At 59.2% G+C, this 27,487-nt stretch overlaps 10 protein-coding genes across 10 annotated transcripts; 4 read left to right on the top strand and 6 right to left on the bottom strand.

Annotated features, from left to right (window-relative positions):
• Positions 1 to 1,461: 1,461 nt before the first annotated feature.
• On the top strand, positions 1,462 to 3,701 carry BXZ73DRAFT_79126 (uncharacterized protein; the record flags this gene model as incomplete). Its single annotated transcript, XM_048023019.1, has 9 exons — positions 1,462 to 1,651; positions 1,708 to 1,723; positions 1,782 to 1,830; positions 1,891 to 1,940; positions 2,000 to 2,249; positions 2,592 to 2,764; positions 2,897 to 3,184; positions 3,317 to 3,432; positions 3,490 to 3,701. The coding sequence occupies 9 exons, from the start codon at positions 1,462 to 1,464 to the stop codon at positions 3,699 to 3,701; spliced, it is 1,344 nt and encodes a 447-aa protein (XP_047875795.1).
• A 323-nt stretch (positions 3,702 to 4,024) lies between these two features.
• Positions 4,025 to 4,819, top strand: BXZ73DRAFT_79125 (uncharacterized protein; the record flags this gene model as incomplete). Its single annotated transcript, XM_048023018.1, has 4 exons — positions 4,025 to 4,159; positions 4,213 to 4,346; positions 4,406 to 4,499; positions 4,637 to 4,819. 4 exons carry the CDS (start codon positions 4,025 to 4,027, stop codon positions 4,817 to 4,819), a joined length of 546 nt encoding a protein of 181 aa, XP_047875794.1.
• Positions 4,820 to 5,315: 496 nt separating this feature from the next.
• On the bottom strand, positions 5,316 to 8,376 carry BXZ73DRAFT_50266 (uncharacterized protein; the record flags this gene model as incomplete). Its single annotated transcript, XM_048020406.1, has 5 exons — positions 5,316 to 6,236; positions 6,293 to 6,483; positions 6,544 to 6,774; positions 6,886 to 8,122; positions 8,176 to 8,376. The coding sequence occupies 5 exons, from the start codon at positions 8,374 to 8,376 to the stop codon at positions 5,316 to 5,318; spliced, it is 2,781 nt and encodes a 926-aa protein (XP_047875793.1).
• Positions 8,377 to 9,045: 669 nt separating this feature from the next.
• On the bottom strand, positions 9,046 to 9,404 carry BXZ73DRAFT_103372 (uncharacterized protein; the record flags this gene model as incomplete). The annotated part of the gene is made up of 2 exons (XM_048015561.1): positions 9,046 to 9,306; positions 9,387 to 9,404. 2 exons carry the CDS (start codon positions 9,402 to 9,404, stop codon positions 9,046 to 9,048), a joined length of 279 nt encoding a protein of 92 aa, XP_047875792.1.
• A 1,732-nt stretch (positions 9,405 to 11,136) lies between these two features.
• BXZ73DRAFT_103371 (uncharacterized protein) lies at positions 11,137 to 13,199 on the top strand (the record flags this gene model as incomplete). Its single annotated transcript, XM_048015560.1, has 13 exons — positions 11,137 to 11,210; positions 11,425 to 11,451; positions 11,502 to 11,536; positions 11,587 to 11,818; positions 11,874 to 11,935; positions 12,001 to 12,098; positions 12,157 to 12,219; positions 12,278 to 12,305; positions 12,361 to 12,504; positions 12,565 to 12,580; positions 12,639 to 12,687; positions 12,746 to 12,798; positions 12,860 to 13,199. 13 exons carry the CDS (start codon positions 11,137 to 11,139, stop codon positions 13,197 to 13,199), a joined length of 1,221 nt encoding a protein of 406 aa, XP_047875791.1.
• Positions 13,200 to 13,663: 464 nt separating this feature from the next.
• BXZ73DRAFT_50319 (uncharacterized protein) lies at positions 13,664 to 14,847 on the bottom strand (the record flags this gene model as incomplete). Its single annotated transcript, XM_048020412.1, has 3 exons — positions 13,664 to 14,087; positions 14,192 to 14,391; positions 14,512 to 14,847. The coding sequence occupies 3 exons, from the start codon at positions 14,845 to 14,847 to the stop codon at positions 13,664 to 13,666; spliced, it is 960 nt and encodes a 319-aa protein (XP_047875790.1).
• A 1,817-nt stretch (positions 14,848 to 16,664) lies between these two features.
• Positions 16,665 to 18,444, bottom strand: BXZ73DRAFT_79122 (uncharacterized protein; the record flags this gene model as incomplete). The annotated part of the gene is made up of 2 exons (XM_048023017.1): positions 16,665 to 17,007; positions 17,093 to 18,444. 2 exons carry the CDS (start codon positions 18,442 to 18,444, stop codon positions 16,665 to 16,667), a joined length of 1,695 nt encoding a protein of 564 aa, XP_047875789.1.
• A 1,842-nt stretch (positions 18,445 to 20,286) lies between these two features.
• BXZ73DRAFT_50186 (uncharacterized protein) lies at positions 20,287 to 21,192 on the bottom strand (the record flags this gene model as incomplete). The annotated part of the gene is made up of 3 exons (XM_048020397.1): positions 20,287 to 20,379; positions 20,747 to 20,805; positions 20,871 to 21,192. The coding sequence occupies 3 exons, from the start codon at positions 21,190 to 21,192 to the stop codon at positions 20,287 to 20,289; spliced, it is 474 nt and encodes a 157-aa protein (XP_047875788.1).
• Positions 21,193 to 23,837: 2,645 nt separating this feature from the next.
• BXZ73DRAFT_79120 (uncharacterized protein) lies at positions 23,838 to 24,558 on the bottom strand (the record flags this gene model as incomplete). Its single annotated transcript, XM_048023016.1, has 2 exons — positions 23,838 to 24,232; positions 24,429 to 24,558. 2 exons carry the CDS (start codon positions 24,556 to 24,558, stop codon positions 23,838 to 23,840), a joined length of 525 nt encoding a protein of 174 aa, XP_047875787.1.
• A 1,130-nt stretch (positions 24,559 to 25,688) lies between these two features.
• Positions 25,689 to 26,846, top strand: BXZ73DRAFT_22658 (uncharacterized protein; the record flags this gene model as incomplete). Its single annotated transcript, XM_048017656.1, has 3 exons — positions 25,689 to 25,950; positions 26,005 to 26,611; positions 26,684 to 26,846. Coding segments are annotated over 3 exons (1,032 nt in total), but the record flags the coding sequence as incomplete, so codon positions are not given.
• Positions 26,847 to 27,487: the final 641 nt, after the last annotated feature.

The following is a 27,487-nucleotide window of genomic DNA, read 5'->3' as shown; positions in this document are numbered from 1 at the left end:
GCCATGCTTCGCGCGAAGGTCAGAGCATCTTGGCTATCCGCCCATCGTGTCACAAGGTGCGTAGTCAGTCTCCATCCATGTTCGATGACACTACTGACATGCTCTGCGGCTGGCGCACACGCACGCGGCGGGGGCGACCACCGACCAAACACGCTCCATGTTGTGAATTGCTGGACCTTGGACGGGCATCAATAAGCACATCCCCCAGACACATGGTACGCCCATATGTCCCATTTGTCTTGCATTCAGCTCATGATACACCGAGTACTCCACCCACTGCACCCCCCTCGCCCCCCACCTCCGGATTCGCTGCCTCAATGTCCTCTACCACGTCCTCCACCTGCTCGCCAACCACCTCTCCTCCGTGAACACCCAGCGCCTCGCGCTCAGGAAAGAGACTGCCCACACACCATCGCTGGGCTTGTCGGGAACATGGAGCTTAATTGGCTTCGGCTTGGCCGCCCACGCCATCCTCCACGACGTCCAGCTTCCCCTCAATGCCCCCTGCGTCTCATGCGGTACTCAAGCACTCGCCCTCGTCGTCCCGGTGCACCACAGGCGCAGACGCGCGCATCACGGTCGCGCGCCAGCCCTCCACGTCCCTCTCGCTCGCCTCCGCGCGCGATTGTCCACGGCCCGTCCTCGCCCTTTCCCGCGCCCACCGCGCCCCTACCCACGCCGCCCGTGACGTCTGAGAAAGCGCCGCGCGTCCACGCTCACGCCCACTCGGCCGCCATTGCCAGACGCGCGACCGTACGCGCCGAGCGTGATGCCCCCTCCTCCGGACGTGGGCGCCGACGACCCGCCACCGTGCCCTCGAAGCCACCATCGCTAGTGCTCGGCCCAGGCCCTCGTGCTCCTCGGCTCGCCCACCGGGTCCCTCGCAGGTGGATGGGCTGGGTTTGGCGATTCACGACAGAGTGGGGTGCGAACACGGTGTGGTACTCAACGGCCTTTCTCGTCGCCCCGCATGACGTGCACGAGCGGGGCCGACAGTGGTGGAGTGCGTACTCGCCGATGGGCGAGTCAAGCTCTCCGAGCACCATGCTGCGCCACGCAGGCTGCGCGCGTGACCGCACGGTGCTGAGCTGCACGAGGAGTGTACGATATCGTAGTATGTAGTGTACATGTGTACTGGTAGACCTAGAGAAATATAGCTGTTTGCCTCCGTATTTGGTGTGTGAAGCGTGCGTGAATCCCGAACAAGGTAAAATCGTCTCCATCTTGGACTTCTGGTTTTTCTGATCTGTCTGAAATCTCTCACACGACATCTCACTAAGAATTGGAAGTAAGAGAAATTCTGAATGTCTCAAAACGTCTCACAACGTCTCACGCCTCTCCACAGAAATTTTGAGAGATTTTGAGAGATTTTGAGAGATTTCGTGAAGTACTGATGTTCCCCTGCTCTACAATTCTGAAAACGGGAACTCACCGAGAACACCCTCGCAGAGGTTCGTATACATGCTATCAGTAGCCAGGCTCGATGGCTCATCACAGGAGCTCACAGCGATAATTGTCGCGCGTCTGGCGTTCATCCTCGCCGACGTGTTTGCAATATCCGCCACATGGTACAACTTGGGGCGCGCTCAATTTCGCGTGAAGCCCACGATTCGCAATATCGGGACCTTGACGGATGTGTTTCTCCGCGATGGTAGGCAGTGTTCCTTTGAAGGGATCGGCAAACCTCGCCCTGACGTCATTTCTCAGGAACCCTCTGCTTCGTGTGAGTACATCTAGTGCGATAACGGCTCATAACCTCGAACTGTTCCATCTTCACACAGCGTATTGACATTGTTGAATATCGTGCACCTCGTCTTTTTTCTCGTCTCTGTAAGTGACCACGGATTTACACGTTCCGTTTTCAATCGCCTTCAACCTGCTGCTATCCAGATTAACGCACAATCGGGCATCGCGACCGCTATCAACGCTTTCCCCGAGCCGTAAGAAACAGCACCTATTTCCACGAAGCGCGCGCTCACTCGTGCGTACGTATATCTAGCCTCACGTCCATCCTCATGTCGCGCTTTCTCGTGCACCTGCAGGTCGTTAACAAGGCACTTTCCGGGAACGACACCATGCTTAGCGGGTCCCATCACACTGACTCCATAGTCTTTCAGCGAGTGATTGGTTCCCTGGGAGCGACGCTCCCAAACTACGACGAACCAGGAATGGATAAAGATGGCGAAAATGAGGAACGTGAAGATGAAAACCTCAACGAGGGCGTGCTCGTCGAAAGAGACGTTGCACAGGTCGAATCGGATGACGTCTGAGCTAGTACTAGTTGCGCTCCCCGATCGTGAGAAGCTCTCGTCGGACTGTTGTCAGGATGTAACGCTGAGGAGTATTTATACAGCCTCTTGCCTCCGTTTGTCTTGAATCATACCTGCGTGGGGCATAGGACCCTCCGATTCGTTTGAGCTTTGCAATGCATGATTTGATGACGCGGGGCGTCACGGTCATGTGATAGCGTGACAGTTCCCCAAAAAGCATCCAACTCCGATTGCTGATTGATTCTTTCCCCGACCACCATGTGCCCTTGGGTCGGCTTCCTGAAAAACGCTCTCAGCTTCTAGCAAGACTTCACACAATAGCGTGGCCACCCAGGAAGGGCCACTGGCTCCGTTGACTTCCTCGGAGCTGCGGGCTCAACTCAGACTACTTTCGGACTCCCGAACTCTCCATATGGCCCATCAAACGGCGCGCAAATCAACACTATCATTACTGCTGCCACTTATCACGGCAAGTTCTGTACCCTGCGCCGACCGTACGTCTTTGCTATTTGTATGCCTCCTGCCGCTGCGTCTCTCTCACGTACGTACTGATAGACCGCTGGGAATCTGCTTCTCGAATGCAAACTCACCCCCTCTCACGCACACTTCCTACGCTCCGTCAATAGCCTCTGCTCGCCGTCCGGCACGAAGGAGATTACGCAGCCCGAACCGCAGGATGCTGCCCGTCCTGAACTCGACTTCAGGATGCGCTCTCGCGGACTCTCGCTGCACTCGGCGGTCGTTTCGCTCATTAGTTTCGTCTTCGCGCTCGTATGGATCGGATACGGGTGTGACGTGGATATCAGTCCGGGATTGCACTTGAACCTGCGCGTGGATGCAGACAAAACCTTGAAGTTCCCCGACTTGTATGCGGCATGGAGAAAGGGCTCTTTACGAGCGTCGTTCTTGTCAGGGTGAGATCTGGGGAAGCTCATCACGCCGTCGATCCTGTTGTGTTCTACGCATGGCTCGGCGCTTTGAGGTCCTTATCGCTGATGGTCTTTCAAAGGCCTATTTCGCCCGTATTGACTAAGTTAACCTCAAAGGCCCCATCCTCCGCGCGGTCATCGGGATGAACCCCAATGCACTTCAGCAAGCGGCCGACCTCTGCACGGCATTCCCATACTCCTCAAGGACAACATCGCGACGATGGCCGGCGAAGGTCCGCGTCCCCTTCCTCCTTTGTGCCTTACATCTTACCCTCCTTTTTATCACCTAGGCATGAACACCACCGCTGGCTCCTTCGCACTCCTTAGTTCCATCGTCCCGCGTGACGCGAACGTCGCAGCCAAAGTGCGCGCCACCGGCGCCACCCCCCTCGGCAAAGCGAACCTCTCCGAGTGGTCGATCTACCGTGGAAACAATCCCTTCGGTTTCTCCGGCATAGGAGGGCGGGCTAGCTCGCCATACGTCCCCTTGGGCAGCCCGTAAGGCTCGAGCTCAGGTAGCGGCATCGGGGGTGCGATTGGCCTGGTCGCGGTGGCGCTGGGATCCGAGCTACTTCAACAACCCGGTCGGAATCAAGCCTTCGGTGGGGCTGACGTCACGCGCAGGAGGTCAGTGGGCATCCAGACATGTTCGGTGGACCATGATAGAATTCTTGCCGCGCAGTCATCCCTATTTCTGAACATCGGACACGGTGGGGCAGATATGTCGCTCGGTGACGGACGCGGCGGGCGCTGGACAAGAATGCGTTGAAGGGCGTGCGGCTTGGGGTTCTGCGCCAATTTCTCGCGGACGTCGACCCAGTCATTATGGCGGCGTTCAAAGCGTCGCTGGTCACGATGAAGAAGCTGGGGGCGACGATCGTCGACCTGGTGGACTTCCCGTCGTTCGAGGAGTTGCAGGTGTCGAACGACGAGACGATCGTGCTCAACGTCGATTTCAAGGTATACAAAGTCTGTGCCTACAAGTTTTGAGAGAGAAGCTCAGACACATACAGGTTGGCGTCAACAAGTATATCGCCGAGCTCGTCCAAGTCCCTACGGGCGTCGAAAACCTCGCCGACCTCATTCAATTCAACATCGACCACACGGACGAAGAGCTCATCCCGCCCTTTTGGGATGACCAGTCCCAGTACGCTCCTTTTCTCGCGCTTGCCCTGGTACTTTGCCGCTTGACGCTCTCCTCCCCAGGTTCATCACCTCGGAGAGCACCACCGTCAACCAAACCTTCTTCGCCGTGCTCGCCGCGGACCGCGACCTCGGCGCGACGCGCGGGATCGACGCCGTGCTCGCCGCGCACGACCTCGCCGCCCTCCTCCTCCCACCGACGTCGCCTCGACGCCCGCGGCGATCGTCGGCTATCCAATCGTCACCGCCCCGCTCGGCTTCTTCCCGCCCGACACCCCGCTCGCGCCCGCGAAGCCGACGCGCGAGGGCGGGCCGAACCGGCCGTTCGGGCTCTCGTTCCTCGGGACGGCGTTCGGCGAGTTCGGGCTCGTGGGGATGGCGTTCGCGTACGAGCAGGCGACGCGCACGCGCTTGGCGGTGAGGGCGTTCCCGGCGGCGGTGCTGAAGACACAGCTAGTGGATGTGGTGGGGAAGTGAGCCGAGGGAGGGGAAGTCGAGACTGAGTCTTCTTTGGACTTTTTTTCGCGATAAATGCTTATAAACGGTCTATGCAATCATGTCAGAAGAGACAGGACGTACGAGTTCGTGACGGTCAGGCTGCCACGAATGACTTCGAGCACAGATATCGATGAGTGCTGACGCCTGTGGAGACACGTTGAAACAAGTGTGGAAGATGCGTGAGTGGGGAGTGCCGACGTTGTATCGCTCTGATTTTCAGTGGTGAGCGCGGAAATGAGCATGGCAGGGAAGATACCATAGTCCACAGCGCACCAAGCGGACGTCGTAATCATGAGGAGCAAAAAAGGACTAGACTTCGCAGGGCAGCGGAGCCGTGGACGAGATCATGGTGGATTTGATCGGGACCCCGGTCTCGCACTCCGGTCTTGGTACCGCCGAACGTCTAAACTGCAAAACGCACAGAACTCTATAGAGCGGATATACAATATACACAGTTGCGACGATAAGCCAACTACTACCCCAGCGTGATAGTCTGTGGAGCACGGGTTCTCCGACGGGTCGTCGGCGAGTCATCCATCCCATCCTCTTCCGTCGACATCGTCCAAGCAGCGACCGGAGGGAGCAGGTCCGTCCTGACCCTCTTCGGTGCCCGCCGACGAGGCGGCGGAACGTACTGCGCGAGCGCGTCCTTCTCCATCAGGTCTTTCTTGGGCCATTTCACCCTGTCCTCCTTCTTCGCCTTGTCCTGCACAACGAAGCGCTCGAAGATGCCGATGATCGCGTCGTGCGTGTCGAGCGCGGCGGAACGCGCGAAATCGTGATCGTCAGGACGCGGTGGAGCCTCCGGATCGGGCTTCAGGAGGGCTTTGGGCCTGATCGAGTTCCCTGTCTTGCTCTTACGAGCGACTGGCTTCAGGTCCCAATCTTGGTCAGACTCCTCGTCGGAGTCCTCAGCAGGCGGGGTGGTCTCTTCGCGGACCGGAGGCAACGTGGGCGTCTTGGCGGCTTTCGAGGGTTCCTCGTCGGTGGTCTTGCGCGCGGCGTTCAGGGCCTCCCATTCGGTCCAGCGACCAACGGCGTATCGAGACTTGAAGTGCTTCAGGAGTTCCGCGATAAGTGCGTTGAAAGGATGTGGAGCATTCCGCCTGGGGGACGCGAAAGCGAGTTCTACCAGTGCGCTCGTAGTCGTGATCTTGCCGTTCACGATGGCATCGTGTTTGTCTTTGGAGACGCTGATTTCGCCGATCTTCGTGGGATGCGGGTGGCGTGCATCGAAGTAGGACCGCACGAAATGCTGAACATCCAGCAGATTGCTAGGGACGAGGCGGACCGAGTTGTAGAGGAACACGTGGAAGAACGATTCGAGTTCGTCTGCGATCCGTATCGCCGACCGGGGGTCCAGCAGACAACGGACCGGAATGAATTGCCAGGTCCCCTGCATTTTGCGTCGAGTGAGAATAGATCGAGCCAAGTCCACAGGGCTGCACTCACCGTACGTGCAATCTGCCGCGCGTATTCGATCCTCTTATCCTTGGCGAGTTCCCAGTCGGCAAGCAAACCCGTCTGTGTGACCCCTAGCGCCTTCTTATCCGCTCCCCATGTGATCACGGGGTACATGAGGATGTTACCGGTGCTAACATCGCGGTGTACGATATAACATTTCTCAACCGCGTCGTGATGGGCTGTGCACAGATGTCGCATCGTGAGCATACCGAATGAATAGATGAACACCAAGAACCCACCGTACAGCGTTTGGAGAATCATCCTCGCCCACTGACGTCCGGAGGTGAACGCGATCGAATCCTTGCAAACCTCCTTGACGACTATGCGATGGTGTAGCATATGGCGCAATCTTGTGCCTTGGATGAACTTGGGCTTCTTCGCCTTGGCTTTCTTTGGATGCTCCTCAGTATACGCGCTCTCCTCCTGCGCATGCCGCTCATCGCGCGTGCGCTTCGTGCCGGCCTCGGCGTCTTGCATGGCGGCGGTGATCATCTCGGGGTGGATGTGGAAAAGAGCAGTCGTCGCAGGTTGGGGAGGAAGGGAGGACGGGCCCGCCGTAGGTATCTCGGCGGACGCGGGACGTCGGCGGCGAGGGGTGGAGGGAAGGGGTCGGGTCGCGGGCGAGGCGGTGCCGCACTTGTGCGTGGACGCGGCCTGCGCCTCATCAGGAACCGGCCTGCGCATGCTGAGGTCGATCGTCCGCCGGTTGTTGCCAGTGACCGGAGAGTAGTGCGACGTCTCCGTCTCGTGGCCAGGGACATCCTCATAGCAGACCAGGGTGCGGACGTTGCGAACGGAGCCCTCGTTGAGTGTCTTGAGCACATCGCCTTCGCTCGGCAGGCCGGCGTAGAAGGGGCGCCAGGTATCTTTGATGAATACGAAGCGCTGTGTCGCCCACTCGAGAGCGATGAAGCCGCGAGTGCCACGTCCCACCGCACCGAACGCGACGAAGACCGGAGAGCCTACGAGGAATATCCCGCCGTCAATCTTGACGATGTAGCGACGATTCCCGGGCGCGATTGAGCTTTTGAACTTCGCGCGTATATAGTCGAAGGTGGGGAGGTAGCGCAAATCACGCATGTGCGTGTCCGGCGGTGTCTGCCTGTTGTCGTCGCGTCTAGGGTCGGCATAGAAGGCCTTGTCCTTCAACCACTGCACGACGCGCTCCTCGGCGATATCTGGGTGAAACTCGGCAGCAATGTGGTATTCTGCGCTAGCCTCGCGCGTGTCCGGTGTGATGTCGTCGGGGTGGGGGTTGGTCAGCTGGCCCATACGCGTCCATCCGACGGAGGTGTCAGAGAGTTCCTCGACGGTATCGTCGTAACCCTTGCCGCTGCGATTTAGCCTCGAGAACCCGTATAACATCTTGAGGAGATGTTCGGTGTCCTCCAGCGTAGTGACGTAGTCCTCGGCCTCGGTAACAATCACGCCGGAATGGTCCCATCGGAGGAAACGGAATTCGCGGCCGTTGACGAGGAGCTGGAAATGCCACTTGCGGTGTTGTTTATGGAAGAGGCGGGCGGAGTAGGCCATGAGCTGACCTCTGACCATCTTGCGCGACAAGGCGAGAGATTCGTTGTCGTACTCCCTGCGGTCGTCAAAGGGGTCATTCTTCGTACCGCCGCGCTTGAACTTGATCGACATGGCCTGGATGGCGAAGTTGGCGGTGTCCTTCTCGTACCACTTCATCAGGTTATTCGGAAGGAAGCTCGCATCGATCTTGTTCTTGCCGTTGTCGTCTCGGTCCGCCTTCGACTCAGAGAGGTGGAAGAAATGCTCGTCATCGCATAACCGCGCGATGTTCATGTCGATGTCGCGCTGCGGAGAGGTGTCAGTGACTCCTTCTGACCGCATAGAGACTGGCCACTTACCCAAGCTTTGCTGATTTCAGACTCCTCGGGAGGTGAGTCTTCGGGAGTCTTCATGAGGGCTTTGAACGTGACATGAATCTCGGCGACCTTGTCCTTTGGGAAGGCAGCGTTGAAGCCGTCCGCGTCTGCGGGGCTGAGATAACGGGAGGCGAACTGAAGAGAAGGGATGATGATGGTGGTGTCATTGCAGTCCTCCATCATGTCTGCACGGTCGGTCTTTGCGTTGGTTTGAATGACTACACCAGGCTGGCGACTCCCTGGATCCTGTACGCGAGGTCGATCGGGATCGTAGGGAGTTGGATGCTCCTGAGGAGGAAAGATGTGAGCCTCCATAGTGAGGCGATGTGCAAAGAGGGAAGAGGACTGACAGGAAGGAGAGGCGCGCGTGCGGACACTTATATGCGCGCGCGGAGGGTGGTTGAAGAAATTGAACAGTGTGGTACAAGTCACGGGAAACGGGCTGCGTGTTATCTATTAGGCAAATGAGAAGTCACAATGAGTCTTCTCGTACCTTATTTGGACGACAATGGGACGAACAAAGGGACTTTTTGTCGTGTGTGGCGGGGAGGTTGTGGTGCAAGGCAAGGTGCGTGCGCGTCTAGCTGCCCACGGTTGGATTGCCACATTTGGGAGGGTGTGAAGAAGCACCCGGAGAGTCCCGGGCCGCTACAACCAGTCTGCAGTTCATACTAAACTCATGAAAGAACCCTCTCGATCGAGTGCGATTCAACACGTATTGAGATGGCAGAAGAAACAGACGTCGTTCGGACACGTAAATACAAAACGCTCTAAGCACACCGCGTGCAAGTACCGTTGCACACGCACGCAGGACAATTGCTCAAGCCTCCGTTCCGCCCGAGGAATCTCCGCCTACCCAGCCGCGTTGCGCTCCTCCTTCTGCCTCTGCAACCCCTCCACCACCAACGGGTCCATGGGCCCAAACTTCTTCGCAAGTCGTCGACAGCTGACGTTGAAGAGCTGTTCACAGGGGTATGGGTAGAGGACGCGGATGCCGTCGTCACGCGCGGCGGCGAGGTGCGATCCAGGTGAAGACAGAGAGCGCGCGAGGTCGAGGTCGTCCGCGAACTCCGCGAGTCCGTCCTTGAGGGGGCCACGCTCGATGAGCGCGAGCTCCAGTTAGGAGCAAACCTGTAGCGGGCGGAAAGACAGAGAGAGGTAGATTTATTGTCACCGGTCACCGCCCGATTTACCTGTTGATGATTGTACATATGTGTATTTCCCTTGTTCCGTCCGAGTTCGCGTTCGCGGGAATTCTACACGCCCAATGGTCTCGTTACCATGCTCATAGACCACCCATCAACGATACCGCTCGGACTGATCAAGAGACGTGTGAGGCGAAGTCGAGCGGAAGTGACCAAGAGTCGCACTATCCTTCAGGCAAGACAGTTCAATCGCCCAGACCGAGAGACAAAGAAGGCCTACAACCGATGGGCCCCACTGTTCCCTTCATTCCACAGCATCCTCGAACTACAACACCAACAATGGCCGGCCGGCCGATCGACTCAGTGATCTGCCCCTACCTGCCCTCACCTCGCGTTTGGTAGAGGAAGTACTTCGGGCCTGGATCGTGCCGCGAGTGGTGACTGGCCTGCTTGGTGGTCAATTCAGGGATGGGGCGTTAGGAAAGCCCGTAGTTCTGAGAACCATGTGTACGAAGATGACTATATTGCAGCAATGATGCACGGAAAGGAAGGACGGTGTACGACTGCTACAGTTCTCCCCGTGAATGACCTTTGAGGTAGCCAGATTTGGTGACGTTCCTGGCGAGGCCATCGAGGTAGTAGCCAGGGGCGTAACGGGAGAGCCGGGCAACCGAGCCGTGACTTTCGCGACGGAGACGTGATGACTGACCGGACGACTGGATCCGACGAGGACCAGGCACGCCGAGGATACAGAGAGAATGAAGGGGGCTCTCACCACAAAAGGATGAACGTCTGGAGGGAACGGAGAGTGCTCACATCTGACAGGAAGCCGTCTGTCTTCTCTAGTTCTTGTTAGAGAACGTCCGTTGAACGCACTGCAGGTCATTAAGGGAATGAAGGGGATGCAGGAAAGGTGAAAAAACGTCGAGTTCAAACAAGGCCCCGCACCAGCTCGTCTAGCTCTCCAGCAACCGTGGACCTTGGAGGGAAAATCGACCCAGATAGAATCTTCGCGAGCTTTCAGACCACGGCCGGCGGACGTAGGCTAGTGCCAAAGTTTGATACATGGCACAAGAAGTAGGTCAGAGGAGATTGACGGGCTTAGGACTGAATGGTCACGGGGGAGCTGAGGATGGGAAGGACGGGCACTGGACGTAGAATTGATCAACGGGCAAACGCGGATAGCGGTCGGGAAGCAGATAGCACAGAACAAGATGAAGGCCTCGCATCGAGAAGGAAAGTCTTCTGCGAGAAATAGTGCTGACACTTGACACTGGCGTCGAAGGGATGGGCGACATGATGGACGGACGAACTTGAGGGCTGCGGAGGGTTTCTGGCGCTGGGCAGCAGCGCCGAGGCCGATCGATTCGGCCGGTCCCGGACTGGCCCCGGGGGCCGTACCCTGCTCTTGATTTCTGCACTCATCTCCTCAGCCCTGCCAGCGCGAGTGGCGACAAGATGGCCGGACCTTCCGTGCATTCGAAAACCTGTTCAGCTTGTATCTCATCTCGATGTCACTCGTGTCGCGGTCTGCTCTGCTCGGCAGTCTTTTCGAGATGATCCAAGTGCGCTGTCCCATCGAGTACTCTCGGATTGAGGTTGGTCACACACGAACCTCGCATTACACGTTTTCCGATGGGCTAAAAGAGCTCTTACAGGCCTGATTGCGTCATTCAGAAGGACCCTGCGGGAAACGTTCACATGCTATATCCAATTCGACCAGTGGCCTTCGCGTCTTGGTGTCAAGCCGCTGTGATGAGCCATCTGGTAACAGCAGAGGCTTGGGTTCCTAGATTAAATGAACCACGAGATACCCGATACCGAACAGCTGAAGAAGCCGCTCATGATCAAACGGCCGCGTCCCGAGAAACAGTAAGTACACCCGCGCAAGAGGTTCCGAGCCTCACCGCCGCCTAGCGAGACGTGGTTCTTCAATGCGTCCTGCCGATCTCCACTTCTCGCATTCAGGATAAATTGGGAGGGCGAGTACTTAAGCTGATCATGCTTCATTCAATCTGCAAGCCAGCCTCTGCACACCCGCCCTTTAGCACTGCACATCGATGGCGTCTTCTGATAATGACTCCAGTGCCCTCATCGAAGAGTTCTTCGTCGTGTGAGTGTCCCTCGAATCTCTTACGCATCACGTAGTCTTACCTTCCTTAGTCAGGTACAGCTGTACATCCAGACAGCAGTTGCAGGTGCGTAATGAGAATGGGTATATGAGCTTGGCTGATGACGTCGCCAACAGTGATGATAGTGTACGAATACCTTATCACACTTCCATCCGAGATCTTTCTTTATTGGCCATCCCTGCGGAAAGCGACTGGTGCTGTATCTCTGTTCATGATTAACCGATATCTCTCGCTTGGCTACTACGTATACGACCTGTGGTTTACGTTCAACACCCCGACTACCAAAATCGTAAGTACTGCGCTCCCAGTATGCATTCGAAACTTCGCTCACGACTTCAAACCACAGGAGTAAGTGAAGGTTTCACTCGATGAATAAGTGGACTCTCAAAAGGCCACGCATCAGGGCGCTGGTAACCGCATATTTTCAAGCCATCCTCAGCATTTGCATCTACCTTCCCTGGGCAGGTGAGGTTTTATGCTTTGCGGTCCTTCTCGCTGAACGCCGGACGCGGTTCTCCATCCACTTCTAGCCTTCGCCGGGTTGCGGATATACGCCATCTCGCGGAACTTGATTGTGTCCATCCTGATCTTTCTCTTGTCCGCCGCCCCGTTCGCGATCAACATGGCGGTAAGTCGCGGTGACGGTCGCAGCGCCACCACCCCTCGAGGTTGACGAAAATATTTAGTTCAACATACCGACCCTGTTCGCGGAGCAGCTAGGGCCTGACTATTGGGCGACCGGTGCAAGCGTAAGCGAGGACTTTGCGCAGAGGTGAGTGGCCTCGTGAGCATCTTTCGATACTCCAGTCGATTCTCACCGCCTTGCCATGTAGATGTTCGTGTCCCGTCCGGACAACATACGCGCTTTGAAGTACTGATGCTCCGTTCAGTGGGGATCGTCTCTCGAGGTGCACTCATCGTCGCGGACGTTCTCACCGTTGCGGCGACCTGGTACAACCTGTGGCACACTCGCTCGCTCATCGCCCGGGAAGAGCGCGAAGCCCAAACTCTCTCGAGCATTCTCTTGCGCGACGGTACGTCACGCTCCGCTTCCGTTCCCTGCGCCGGCCCACCTCATGCACGACGGTCCGCAGGTACGATATACTTCATGTGAGCGCCATCACTCTCCGGCAGGGACGTCCCCAATCACACCATTTGTTCTTTCCAGCACGCTTGTCCTCCTGAACAGCCTGCATCTCGCGCTCACCCTCGCCTCCGTACGTCTCCGCTCCCCCGCGCCTCTCGGTCTCTCACCCTCACCGCCGCCCCGCTCAGGTCGGCACCAGCCTCGCCGGCCGCGCGAGCTTCATCAACTCCTTCACGGAGCCGTACGCGTCCCACTGCCTCGCTCCTGCGAAACCCCGCTGACCGCGACGCGTCCGCGCCCAGCATCACCACCGTCCTCATCTCCCGCTTCCTCCTCAACCTCCAGGCCGCGAACAAGCGGATCGTCGGGGAGACGTCGACGGCGACGTCGGACGGGCGCGCCGCCGCCGCGCCGGCCGGGACGCTCGTCTTCCAGCGGGTCGTCGGCTCGATGGGCGCGTCGCTCGACTTTGGGATCGGGACCGCGGGCGGCGGTGGCGGTGATTTCGATTTCGAGTTCGGGTTAGAGTCCGAGTCCGAGGGGCACGAGCTCCACTCTGTTGGTCGCGGCGAGCACAAGGACGGAGGTGGGGGGTACGGCGGTGGCGACGTTGAGCGGGCGGAGGAGGCTTCGAAGGTCTGAACGTTCGGCCGTCCGGGGCCGGCGAACGAGAATCGGCAAGACAGCCAGTATTTCTGAAGCGAATGTATATGTTATGTATTGATGGACTTCTGGTACTCTGTTTTTGGGGACCCGGGTGGGTGGATGGAGGCCAGGGCGGAGGCGCCGAAGGAGAAAGATCCGGGTGCCAACATCGTGCTGGTGTATGATCTGCCACTGAACGCAGGTCCCAGACCGCCGACGTAAGTTCAAGTGAGTGTGCAGTGAGGCCATCGATCGTCCGCACCATGGGCAGATGACCTCCACCGCCACACAGCGTACAAGCCCGATTGAGCGACGGGGACTCCAGCCTGGCCACACCGTGTCCTCGCCCGACGAAACTGTGGACTCATGGAATTGGTACAAGTACACGTAATATACAAATCGAGGTCGCGATCTAGGGCTCGAGAGATAACGAAGCGTCAAAGTGCAAGTCGACAAGGCTTCTAACAGGTCACCGTCGCATCTGAATCATACCCGTCCTCCCCGGCGTTGGCGTCGACATCGGCATCGATGTCGACCTCATTCTCGGGCTCCTCGTCTTCGTCGTCGGCGTCCACGCTCCTCTCGTCCTCCTCCTCGGGCTCGCCGTGGTTGAGTATGCGCAGCTCGTCCAGGGAGACCATGACGTCCGTCTCGCGGCCCTTCTCGAAGGCACGCTTGGCGCAGCGCGCCGACTCCATAGGCAGCTTGTACCCGAGCGCCCGCCAGCGCCCAAAGCTGACCAGCCGGAAACTCGGGTTAAGGTACGAACGCTTCTCGACGGGGACGTTCATGGGGCCCGGCTGGACGAGCATGTTCTGCGGGTGCGCGTACCCGTGCGAGAAACCTTGGCGGTGCATGCGCTCGACGAGGTCCCAGCACGCGTTCCTGCAGAATCGCGAAGCATCAGCGTGAGCCCAAGCCCTAACCTCCGAAGCCTGGATCGCGTAGATCGCGCCACGAGGCACACCGAGACGCGGAAGAAGACTCACCGCTCGCTGAAGGGCATGCACGCCGTATCGATCTGCTCCCCACAGTCCTCCATGAGGAGGATCGCCTTCGGCCAGCGATGAACGTGGCACTGAGAAGTCGCGTACTCGTTGCAGCCCGGGTGGTCGCGCTCGAGTGACTCTCCCTTGGAGTTGATCGGGACGTAGTATCCGTAGAACTTGGGCACGATGGGCGGCGCCGTCTCCAGCCGCGCGGGGGTCTTTGGGTTCATCGCCTGTGCCCACCCGGGGAACTCGTAGCTCGGGCGCATCGCCGGACGGGGCGCCGCGCGAGGCTCGAGCCCGCGGGTCATCTCTGGGACGGGCTTGGAGCGGACATAGAATTCGCGGGGGAAGGCGGCGTACGCCTTGGCTTCTTGCCGGAGGAGATGGTGAGAGCGACAGCGGTCGTCCGCGACCTTGGCTACGACGCGCACATGCTTGCGCTTCTGGTCGCGCGGACCGAGGGTGGCGATGAGCGGGGTGCGGAAGACGGAGGAGCGGCGTCCGTCGGCGAGCTTGTTCTGGTCGTCGAGGAAGAGGCAGCCGCGGCGGGCGTCGCGAGATCTGATCTTGATGCCCTCCGGGTACGCGCGCTTGTAGAGCACGGCCTCCCCGTTCGGAGCGCAGTGGGTGAGGTTCCCGCGGTCGTAGACCATGAGGAGCTCGGGGAGATCCTCAGCGTTGACGAAGTCCTCGAGGTTGGGGATGCCGTCGCAGGAGAAGTGGGCCTCGGTTACGGAAGACTCCCGCTTAACCTTCTTGGTGGACTTGAGCTTCTTGACAGAAGGGATGCCGTCAGAGGACGAAGAGGATGAGGTTGAAGCGATGGGGGACAAAGGCTCGCCCAGGGGCGGCCGTATGGTGCGAGCAGGCATTGGTGGGGATGTGGTTGGGGGCAAGGGGGCGAAAGCTTGGTGTGAGAGAGGAGAGTGGCGGGACGGTGGTTGGCGACTATATGCGGAGATGTGGCTCGTTGCGCTACAGGCCGCGAATCAGACGCGTCCGACCGCGTGCAGCGATGCCAAAGTGGACTCACCAGCAGAGCCGTCTCAGGAGGAGCGTTCTGGGGGTGGCGAGAGGGGAGGTGGCGGAGGGAGATGGTGGTCGAGGAGAAAGGGATATCGATGGGCAAGCGCCCGTGCTCGCGGCCTTGTGTCTCTCTTCCCCGCCATCCGCAGATCCTTCGATTCCGACGGCCTGCGGGGCTCCTTCTGGGCCCTGCGCACACGCCGCCTCGCTCCTGCTTTCATTTCCGTGGCCGCGCGCGCGCGTGGGCGGAGGGCCCCTCTTGTGCGAGCCCGTCGTTGCCAGCGAGGAGGGGGCCCGCCAAGAATGACTCGATGTCCCGCGCGTGGGATGTGTGGCCCACTGCCCACTCCGCCTCCGGCGCGCGACACCACCAAAGGCGCATACAGCGACTAGCCAGCTCGGCCCACATGCATAAGCAGATATCCGGGCGCGATGTCGACGACGGGGACTCTCTGCCCGAGCTCGGTCAGCCAACCAGTCGTCGGAGATGACGTCAAAACGTAAGGACTGTTCCAAATCCCGGGCGCACTCCCACGCGCGCACGTGCCGATTAGCGCGTCTACTTCATTTTCCGAGGAAGCCCGACCATTGCCGACAACCTCCCGCGATCCTGCGATCGAGACCCGGTCCGGCGCTCCATTTACCCCGGTTACGTCTTGACGACGACGACGACGACAAGATGCCTCACATCGAGCACAAGTGAGCCTGCGGCATGCCTATGTATCTTAGTTATCTTCTACAAGCATTATATGAACCCTCTAGTTACTACCCTCCAGCATCTTACGATCTCGGCTGCCGCTTTTGTGATTACGTTTTGTGTTCTACCTTTTCGGGTAACTTCCTCCGACCTGACCGTTCGACGGTTCGTGCTCGCCCATCTAAAGCCAACGGCCGCCGGCCGCTGCATTCGAGACTGGAATCCAAACTTCAGGAGCTCGACGCGGAGAGCTATGGTCCGAAAGTTAGGCCAAAGCAGCCTCCAGACTGCTGATGTCTGCGTTAACCCGGCCACCGTGGATTATCCGAAAAGCCTGTTCTCGAAGAGATTTTGGCAATTGGGACCAGGGGTCTATGCGAGATTTCGAGGGTCCTGGGAATGAGAATAGGACCTCCGTGATAGAGCCGGTGCATAAACCTGGTGTGAATAACACCGACCCATTTGAATGTCTAGATCTTTGCGCGCGGCCGAAGTGAAACACTTACGAGGCCGAGGGTGGCCGAAGCTTATAGATGTAGACTCGTGGATCGCGTCTTCATCAACGCCCAATACAACCAGATCCGGGTGAACGGCGCAGTCGATCATTACGAAGAAGCATGAATTGCGGGCGACGCGCGCATACATTACATGAGATGTATCATCTTCCGTAAATACCATATCGTGACCCCAGTGCCCACAAAGACCCCAGTGTTCAGAAACGTGTCAACGACCATAGTGTACACCAGACTATAACTGCTCCCCGTCAGCCGGGAGCCCGAGCGTGCTCCAGGCATACTCAAAGTCCTGGTTGCAGAACTCCTCGAACTCGTCCGCGTTCGTCCGCCTGCTCGCCCGGGCCTCGGCGCGGCCGAAGTCGACGATGCGGAAGCTCGGCGCGCGCAGAGACCGCTGCGCGGACGGCACACCGAGCGGCCCGGGTTGCACGAGGATGTCGTACGGGTTCGCGGAGAGGTTCGCGAAGCCGGCGTCGTGCAGGTACTTGAAGAGCGAGAAGCACTCCTTCCTGCGGTAGAGGACGACGATAACGATCAGCACGAAGACGGCGGATCGGCGGGAACGAGAGCGAAGGCTGTTGGTTAACCGTTCACCGGGCCGTCACCCGCACGCGCGACCTCCTCCCTCAGGACGGCCTCCAGCAACACGAACGCACTCACCTCTGCTCGAGCGTGAGCTCCCCCAGGAAATGCTCGACCGGCTCCCCGCAGTCTTCCATCAGGAGGATCGGCGCCGGCCAGCGCACCTCGCACCCGCCCTCGACCGTGCACCCCGGGTGCGTCTCCCACCAGATCTCCCCGTCCTGCTTGAGCGGGAGGTAGTACCCAAAGAACTTCGGCGCGACCGCGCCGAACGCGAACGTCGTATGCCCCTCCGGCACGCCCGGCACCGCCGCCTTCCCCTCCACCGCCGCCCTGCCCGCCTTCCCGCGCCTGACCAGCCCGCTCAGCATCTTCCTAAGCCCCTTCTGCGGCGGCGCCTCGGCCGCCGCGCGCTCCTTCTGCGTCGCGGCGCGCCGCAGCAGCGCGCGCGCGGTGTGCCGCTCGACGAGCACGACGTCCTCCTCGAGCACCATCTGGCTGCCGCGCTCGTGCTCGACGATCGCGACCGGCTCGCGCGCGCCGTTGAGCAGCACCGTGTGGCGCTCCGTCAGCCGCGCGGGCAGCGCGTCGTACAGGCGCGCCTCGCGCGCGAGCTGCGCGTGCGCGCTGCACGCCGGCCCGGGCGTCTTCGCGACGACGCGCGCGGTCGTGTACGCCGTCTCGTCGAAGGGTCCGCCGTCGTCCGAGTCCGAGTCCGGCGGAGGGGAGCACGAGTGGAGGGGGAGGGGGAGGGAGAGTGCGGCGCGGAAGACGCTCGAGCGCGCGTGCGCGCCGGGGGCGGCGATGCGCGAGGCGGCGGTGAGGTAGAGGCGCGCGGCGGGCTTGGGCGGCGACGCGGGGTCGCGCGCGAGGGCGGGGGCGGCGCCGGGCGCGAGGAAGAGCGAGTGCGGCTCGACGCGGACGTAGCGGAGCGGGAGCGGGTCGTCGTCGTGCACGAGGAGTTCGTCGGGGAGGAGGTCGTCGGGGATGTGCGTCTCGAGCACGGGGATGTCGTCCAGGAACGTCGGGGAAAGTTTGGGCATGGAAGGTGACCGTGATTCCAGGTCGGTTGGGGTGGTTGGCGGAGAGTTGGGCAGTGCGCCGCCGATGGCAATAGGAAGAGAGGGGAGAAGCCCGGGAAGAGAGACGACGCTACCTGGAGAATCGGTCGATGTATAGTTTCCGCTCGAGGAAGGCGAGTTGTTCTCGATCGCGAGCTTGAACTGAAAGTCGGTCGTGAGCTTGTGGAGGGCAGAAAGGTCCTTTCCCGCGAGGCGGAACGGGCCGTCTTCGGACGGCGCAGTCTTGACGTGAGCGACAGAGCTGTTGAGCCCGTGGGCCGGCGGTAGGGAGGTGGTCAGCGGAGGGTGGTTGGGCTCCGACATGTTCGGGACCTGATCGTTATGTAGAATCGCGGTCTCGCGCGTCATCGTGCGAGATTTGGTCGCCGTGTCGTACAGCTGCTGATTGACGTCTGAGTGGGGTGAAAGAGCGGGTCGCGTGAGGATCGAAATGGAGTAAGAAGATGCCGTAGAGAGGGGCGCTAGTGGCAGTCATCGTTCAAATACTCGGCTAAGCGGCCAAATCTGAACACCGCGTGACCTGCGACGGAGCGCGATTGAGTATGGCGTAGCCAAGCGAAGACTAACCAGGGACCTACGCCAAAGAAGAGGCCTCCTTAGAACGCAGGTGTTCGTAGTGGCCCGCGGGTGTCAAGTTGGTGGTAGGGCCGAGTGGATGTGGCCAGGGAAGAAAAGGCACCGCGCCGTTGGCGGCGACTGTGAAATCCTGACCACCCTGGGGTGCGCGGGTGTAGCGCGGGAAAGGATTGAATGGCCGTCGGGCGACGGCGCAGCCCGTGGGTTCGAGCGCGTCTCCACTTCATGTGGTCACGGATGCCGTGTTAAGTACTTCACGGATGGCGGCCCCAGGCTTCTCCGGGAGTTACGGAATCGGTGTCCACGCTCGCCACTGGCGGTGAATGGATCGACATCATCGTACGTTCCCAGAAGGACGACGGGGGTCTGGACTTGAGCTAGGATTCTGAGAAGATCGAGCCGCTCTGTGCAAGCAAACACCGGGGGTATCGTCGGGAGAGTATATTCTTCTGCGCTCAAAGTTGACCCGTTCTTCCACGGCATGAGCCAACATTCAGAACTATTGAATGTACCAGCGAACTCCGTGAAGTGGAACTGTCCGTTTTAAGTCTCAGCGATGTGGTGGAGAGCGATCAAGGCGCATCTGGAGTACTGAGATCGGTGAGCATCCCTTCCGGCAGAACCGTATGCACATATGCAAGCGACTCACCCTCCGAAAGCTGCACAGCGACGGGCCCGGAAGCACAGATCGCACAGGCCCAGAAGGATTGTCGCCAGCTGTGAATAGATTAACGTTTGACCCCGAGCCACACGAGCTCCCAGAGGACACTCAAAGGGAGCAGGCAGGGAGGGACTTGCATTTGTGGTTTTTCACTCACGGCCAGTGGCTATGTGGCGTACTACTCCACCCTTCGTCGATGCTCGAAAGACCGTTTCGCCAGCTTTCACAAGCTCTTTGATTTCGGACGCTGTACGCTGATTCACGTGGTGCGTTTTTTTCTTGAACTACCACTCGAGCTCCCAGGCTTCAAAGTTCACATCGTCCCGGAAACGCGTGTTCAATTTGGAGGCGCGTGCTAAGCGGCTTGCATCCACATGCCCAAAGGCGCTGCCTACATGAAAATGATGAGGTTAGCAAAATTCCGGAGGTTCTGAGGACAAGCACAGACCAAGAAGAATCTTCCCAGACCTGACGTCGACGTGCCTTGTGATCAGCACTGAATCAAACAGGGCCTGGGGACGAGCATCGATATGCAACGTCGCAGATCAAGAGATGATCTCGAGCTGATCTCGCGATGATCAGAGCCCAACCCAGACCAAGACAGCACACAGCGTCCATGAGCGAGAACAAAGTAGTGAAATTCTACACACGTAAGGTAAGGCAATGATAGGGGATAAATAGAAAAGTACGGAGTGGCATCCCAGGCCGCCAACACGGCGACGTCTGGGAGGGTCTCCGCGCGCGAAGCATACACAAGAGATGAAGACGAAGTAGAGTAAATGCGTGGGGTGGGCCGATCTAAGCAAGCGGCCCGCCGAGCAGAAGTCCGATGGCGCCGAAGAGGCGGTGAGAATGCGGGTGGAATGATACAATGTTCGGGATATCAACGGGTACATGGGCAATACATTGCGGCGGGTGCGGCGGTCATGAGGAAGGCGAGGCGGCGGACAGCGCTATGCGGAGCTCTCTGCCAGTCGCGAAGACGCCGCCTGCGGGCGGAGCGAGCCCTGCATGCGTCGTGACTGTCTTGCGGGTCGTCGTTGCGACTGCGAGAGAAGAATGAGTCAGCGATCAGGGCATACATGCGAAGGATACGAAGAGAGCGGCCTCGGCCCGGCGCGAGCCACTGTGCGCCCGGGCTGACACAACACCGTCAGCGCATCGGACGAAGACAGCCGGGGAGCCGCGCAGGAGGATGGTCGGGATAGAACGAGGGACGGAGGAGTGTCCGTGCGCGGTGTATGCGTTGCCTTGGGCACTTTGTCTGCGCCGCAGTTCTCCCGCTGGCAAAGGCACGGGGGCAGGGAGGAAGGCAAAGACGCCCGAGTGGGGGCAAATGACATCGGTGCGGTCCAAATTGTGACAGCGCACGAGCAACCCCTCGGCCACGGGTTGGAGAAGACGAGGACTTACGTGGCGCGACATGATGAGCTTCGCCATGGACATCGGTACTCGTGATTCGTACGTGGTGACTGAGAACAACGACAGCTGTCAGCGTCCAAGGCTCGGGTAGATAACGACGACAGGAAGCGCGCACCTATGCGAGGCGAACGAGAAACCTGCCAATCCATCCTTGTGAGCTCCGTTCCGCCGACGTAGCCTTGGGACTCGACCGACTCCTCCTCGCCAATGAGCGAGTCGAGGGAGATGACGGGGAGCCCTGTCCAGGTCCAGAGCGGTTGCTTGCCAGAAGTGATGCTGCTCATGGCGTCCGAGGCCGGTGCGTCGACGCCGGGCTGGATAGGGCGGGCGATGCGGTGGAGGGAGCCAGAACCGACGCAGAGGACGGCGAGGACAGATGTGAGGAAGGAGACGACGGAGAAGAGCTGGAGGACGGAAAGCGATAGAAAATCGCTCATCGTGGGCGGGGACCGTTGACGGAGGGGGGCCGGGGCGGCGAGCGTCGGCGGCGGCTGGGCAGGCTCAGCGGCGGCAGCAAGGACGGTCGCGGCGGGGGAGGGAGCAGACTCGGGGACGGGGGTGGTGGACGTCGCGGTGAGAGCTGGACACCAAGTACTCTTCGCGCGCTCCCAGCTGTGGGAGACGGCGCCTGCTGGGGCTCCCACCGCCGGCCGCGCGTCTGGGGCTTCCACCGCCTTTCCTACTGCTTGGACCCCGGAGCCACCGTCGTCATCCGGCTCGTTGTCGTCGCGGTGTTCTGTTGCTGACGGTGATGGTTGCCCCAATGATGCCCAACACCCGTCCATAATGCAGTGCGTTCATTCTCTCAAATGAATGTCGAGATGCTCTACACGTGTACGTCAACTCATATTACCTTTGCGCAGCTGTCCACAAAACCACGGAGCGAGGAAGGTATAGGGCTGGCCTCCTATCGACCTTTCAGACGCAGTCCAGGCATCTGAGGGTCCAGACCGCCAGGAAAAGGCAAACAGGCCTCTGTTCGGAAAGTGGGTGTGAGTACTCTGTCCCCCACTTCCGAGAATGTTCGTCTCTGAATTCAGCAACATGCATGTGCTTGAAAGGGACTCTGCCACCCGCTCGGCTCGGGGGTCCATGCGTAAGCCCCGATCCAATATCCCTCGCGCCCATGCGAATTCTGCTGGATGTGCCTGGCCAGCGGCGTTAAGTCAGCTTTGGTACCAGCCCGATTGTAAACATTCCCGTCACTTTCCGCATGATCATGCCCGACATGAATGGTGTGGAACTGTTTCTCAGATGTTTCGCTCACTATTTTTTACACGGTTTCTTCACGTTTCAAAGAATACACTCGACTGCGAATCTAGGTACATAACGGCGTCGCCGTACTGGGGTTCGTCAATGGACAGCATCACCTGTGCCTCCTTCCTCTGTGCCAATGTATCGTTGACGGGCGTAGCCCCTGGGATCGCTGAACGGGGCTCCGGACATACTTCCATCGTACCAATCTCCTTCCGCTCACCACCACCGATTTCTGGGTAGGGCCCCGTGTCTCGCGTAGCGGCTGGTTTTCAGGCCACCGTGCACCGTCTCTCGCTCTCTATGCCAGTCCCGGCGACCGTGCAAACCGGCCCGGTCGCTCGTCTTCGCTCATCCGCCCGTCCGCCCGTTCCACATAGCCGCACCTCCGCTTTCGAGACTGTCCCCTACAGCGGAATTCTTCCTTCCGATTCGAGAGCGTGGCAACGCCGTCACCCTCCGCCCCCGCATCCGCAACAAGCTCAGGGGCGCGGATTCCGTCCCAGCGCAGGCTCTTTCGCGGGTGACGGCTTCCGCCAACAGGAGCGCGCGGGGATTTCGCGGAATGGGTTCGAGGGCGGCAGGCGCGCCGCACACTTAGCCCTATGGTGTGCTCGCGGTCCCCTCATCTCCATCGCTCCAACATTCTGGGGGTCCGCCGATTACAGCCGTCGCTTGGGCCGGTTGCTCACACATGTCATCTAGATCTGGCGTAAGTACACTCCTTGCCAAGATCGTAACGACCCTCGTATGTATATCCCCTCCCGCAGTCGCAAGTTCTCGGCCCCCAGCTACATGCGTCCCCGCGTCGCATACATCCACTGTTCCATACTCGTTCACCGCTTGGCCCATAGATCCTACTCCTGCCAGGCCTTTCGACTCTTCGCTTCGGCGCCCGGGCGATCGTCGAGGCAATCCCGACATCATCACAGTCCTCGTTTTCCGCTCCACCGTCATGCTCAGCGACGCGCACTGGCCCCGCGCGTGCGTTCGAGCACGAGGGCGAGGCGGAGGTGGCGTTCGCCGCGAAGTGCACCGCGGATATACATCTGTACGGATGGTATCGTGGCTCTTTCGACCAGTATTAGGCCTGTCCGCGGACCACGTCCTGAACGTTATGGAACGAAACAGTCCCGTCCAAATGTCCCAGCCCCAGCGTCGCGCCATCCCTGGAGAACGCGGCGACAGTCCACTCCCGGCAACCCTTCGTGCTCTGGATCCGACGCAGAGTCCCTTCATCGACGTGCCACAGCCACATCTTGTGCTAAACGACAGCGACAACAGCACTCCATGTCTGCCGTCGGGGGAAAGCACCCCGCGGCGGTTGCCCTGGAGGGCGTTTTTGAACGAGACGGAGGCGACCGTGCGACCGGTCCCGACGTCGAAGACCGAGTACGTCGTGCACGGAAAGCTAACAGCGGCGACATGAAGAACGCAGATGAGCATGTAGTGACGCCGTTACACCGGTCATTAGTGGAAAGGAGAAAAAGAAACGGATCCGCCAATACTATTCAGTTTCGACGCCACTCGCTTTCTGTTCTCGATACAAAGACGAAGACTTGTGCATGAAGCGATGGGCGAATAAAAACCTTCACACGCCATTTGATGCACGCACGAAGAGCAAAAACCTCAAGTGAAGAGACGCGTCGCGCGGTTGTATGCGTGACGGAATGCATGTGGTACCTCGGTCGAACGTGACACGAAGACATGGCATTGAAAGGAAACATATGGCCATACATATGAAACCAGCGAAACCGGCCAGGGAAGTCGCAGGAACGTCTGAACATTGTGAGTATGCAGTGCACCGGCATCGATGTATCACTCACCATCACTCGTCCCAGTCCAGTACCTCCCACCAGATGGGCGGCGATCCCATCAACTTCGTAAGGTAATCCACATCTCCTTGTGCGGGCAAGTCTTCCAGTGCCTTTTTGGTGTACCTGAACAGCGAGATGACGGGGACTGGTCGCCATGTTCTTGGGTTGTAGCTCTCCAATTCGGGAACCACCTCCGTGGCGCGAACGTTGACCCAGCCCTGTATCAGACGGACCTCCTTCTTCCTGCGCTGCGTCTGGACGACCTCGCGGACGTACCCCGGGAACTGCATCCCGAAGAAGCTGTTCTCGATGTCCAGCAAGCGAGGGACATCCCTGGACGCCGACCGGGTCGAAGAAGAAGCCAAAAGCCCAGAGTTCATGACGGTTTCTGGGCTTGGGGCACGGCCTGGGGTCGACGGGAGTAAGGTCGGGAGGGGGCGCATCGGTAGTGGCCTCAGGGGGTTTCAGTGATCAGTCTAAAGACAGACCATGGTCAACTCACCTGCAAGTCGGAACCAGAGACGAGTTCAGACTCTTGTGGAGATGACATGATGGTCGAGGGCAAGGAGGAGACAGGCGTGCAACACCGACGCGAGCTATACATACAGGAGGTCGATCGAGCGACAGGGGCAGGCGGTGGCGGTATTGCGCCGCGTTGATGGCAGCACGCAGGCGAAGCCGGAGGATGTGGTTGGAGAAGTTGGTGTCGGATGGGAGCGTATCCACGCCCATGGCGCGAGGGAGTAGCAACGCCGAGGTCGTACAGAAGGCTTCAGTGTGCACAGACACCGTAGAGGTCGTGTGGTCGTAGTCTCGGAGATGCACGGGCCGAGATGAGCTGATAGGCTACCCAGTCAGATGGAGGATCATGAGGGCAGAAATGTGCGTGGTGTGGTACTGGTTCCATGAGGGAGGCCAATCGGGGTGCGGTGTGGACGAGCTGAGAAAGACGCGGCCCATTGATACGACGCTTGCGTCTGAACCGCGCGTCTTCTGGCGGGGAACGCGCGGAGCGTGAAGTTTGGTTCGCCGACGGGTCCAAACTTCACTCCATTCTCCGACTTCTTGATGAACCCACAATTCACCTCAATCCGGACCACAATGGACGGTCCCGAAGATTGATGATGTCTGTGGTTTTGCACCGACCGTAACATTCGGGGTACGCGTACACGATGCAAGCCATCAACTGAAATCTGATCTGCTCTTCGCAGAGCAATCGCAGAGCTTCTTCATTGTTCCCCATATCGAGTATATATGACTCGATGTGAGAGGAATCAAGTCATCCGAGCGTCGATCGTCATTGTGCCGTCCCCGAAAGGTGCGTGCTTGACCACAATCTGTGCAAAATGTGGTACTTACTAGTAGGCCCAAGGCCTTGTGTCTCGGTCACTGCGATGCCAGTGCCCAAAGTGAAGGGCAGCCTCAATAATGTAGCATGGTGTCATGGTTGCGGCCTCGCATAGGCGCATCCCTCGTATACAGTGCACAAAAACAGGGGTGCTCAGGTACGTGCTCAGAGCTCGCATGTATATCAACGTGAATGATTGCTCATTCCCCACATCCCCCCTTTCCCCTTTGCCACCATGACCTCCCTTGTATCCGCATGCCCTTCCGATTCCCTAGATGTGCACGCGCCCCAAGACACGAACCATTCTCAAAAGAACACTGCTTCCCTCTCTCCCATTCTCATATCGGCCCAGCTTGCCAGCGACGAGAAGGATACCTGCGCCACACAAGTCGTCACCTTCCCTATCGATGGAGAGCTGTTTGTCGTGGACGCGGGTATTAAGGACGTAAAATCCTCTCCAATTTCTCCCCTACCACTCCACGGCACTCCAGACGACCCGAGCGACGCGTCTGTATCCCCATCCCTGTGTCTGCCCCCTGGACTCTCCCCAACAGACATTCGTGCGGCCATTACTCACACTCAAAATGCACACATTGATGCACCTGTCCACGGCGACCTGTTGGAAGTCGATCCCACCCTCTTCGAGCACGACACGAGCGTTTATTCGACCAACGGACTCGCACCACTCGACGTGTTCATAGAGCCCGATCATCTTCCTGCCCGCCTCCTCGTCTATGATCTCGACAACATCACCAAATCCCAGCCCGACAACGAGCGTCGCTGTAGCCAAGCTGTATCCCGAGAGTGCAACCGGACCCAACGGAAGTCAGACATCCCAGCCCAATACGTCCGCGTGTACCCCGCACCTCCCACTTCCGCGGACGCCGGCCTGACACCCCCACGCGTCGCACAGCTGTATCTGAGCGGATCTGTTTCTCTCGGGCGCGGTCACCACTCGAGCGTGTACAACGCGCCGCTCCGCCTCCAGCGCGAAGGGCAGGACGGTACGCGCGAGTGGTGCCGGGCCGCCGTCGCGGTGAAGACGGCGCTGGGCCAATGCGGCGCGCACGCGATGTTGGAGCACGAGGCTCGGCTCTACGCCTTGTTCCCGCGCGAGCTCATGGAGGACTGCTTCGAGGGCACGGAGGGGGGCCCTGCCACTCCCTCCGGAGAGGAGACCGTGGAGACCGGCTCTCCTTTCGTGTGCCCCTCGGATGACGGGCTTGCGGCGGCGTCCCGCATCAGCGTCATCCCGGCTGTCGTACCCAAGTTCTACGGGTACTATGCTCTGATGAGCCCCGAAACCGGTGAAGTCGTCTCGAACCGGCATAGAAATTGTAACGTCGAGGGCGCTTGTTGGGTCGAATGGCCGACCCGCCTTCTCCTCTTGGAGCAGTGCGGGAGAGATATCAGTCCCGCAGATGGCCGCTTAGATCGGTACGTTCACGAAGTTGGTTCGTCGTGTTTTATATCTACCATCCTTACATGATTTACACTTTGGCTTTCTAGGGAATCCATGCTTGACACGCTGGAGCGTTTGCACGAAGCGGGGTTCGTGAACGGTTCGGCGTACACCCGCAACATGCTCGTTCAGCCCGGCCCGCTGAGCGCGCCGCGTGGTGAACGCTCGATGGATTCACCTAGCTTTCGAGTGATAGACTTCGGCCGCGGCTGCGCGCGCGATGAGATGGGCAGTGAAGAGTTTGCTCGCGATGTTGAGGAGGAACACCACCGAGCGAAGAGGAATCTGTACTTGTGAACGTGCGGACAAGTTTTGTCTATGGTACCAAATTTTTTTGTATGAGTTGAAGTGTAATGCAGGAAAATGCTTGTATCAGACCGGCATGCTCGCCCGAGGTCACCCAGAGCGCGAGGAAGGAGGGTATGCTTGAACATGTCCCAAGCAAACATGCACCCGCCGTCGGCTAGTGAAAGCCGCGAAGATTCGAGAATTGAGAAAAAGCAGGGTGAGATTGGAGAATATGTAGAGACATAACGAGCACGCGTTCTAGGAGACCCCTGCTTTTACCTCCAGGGGCATGGCAGTGGAGAGCCGTGGATACCAGGATTCGGCGTCGACCAGACATGATGCAGGCTCGAGGTTACGAGAGCTGTCTATAATCATGAGAAGCGCGGGAAAGAAGAAGACGTATACTATCACACGGCACTTTAAAGCCTGTTCTTGGACACTGGTGCGCATAGAAGATAAACAGTGAGGAAACGGCGAGGGAGCTGACGAGCGGTTCGGTCACGTGTAATGAGCCCGCAGGCGGCCATTTGCAGGTGCGACGCGCGGTCTCCCCTCGACCGTTC

Source organism: Epithele typhae, assembly GCF_022376455.1.
Source record: "Epithele typhae strain CBS 203.58 chromosome Unknown BXZ73scaffold_40, whole genome shotgun sequence".
Taxonomy (NCBI): Eukaryota; Fungi; Basidiomycota; class Agaricomycetes; order Polyporales; family Epitheliaceae; genus Epithele; species Epithele typhae.
This window is presented reverse-complemented; position numbering and strand designations above follow the sequence as displayed.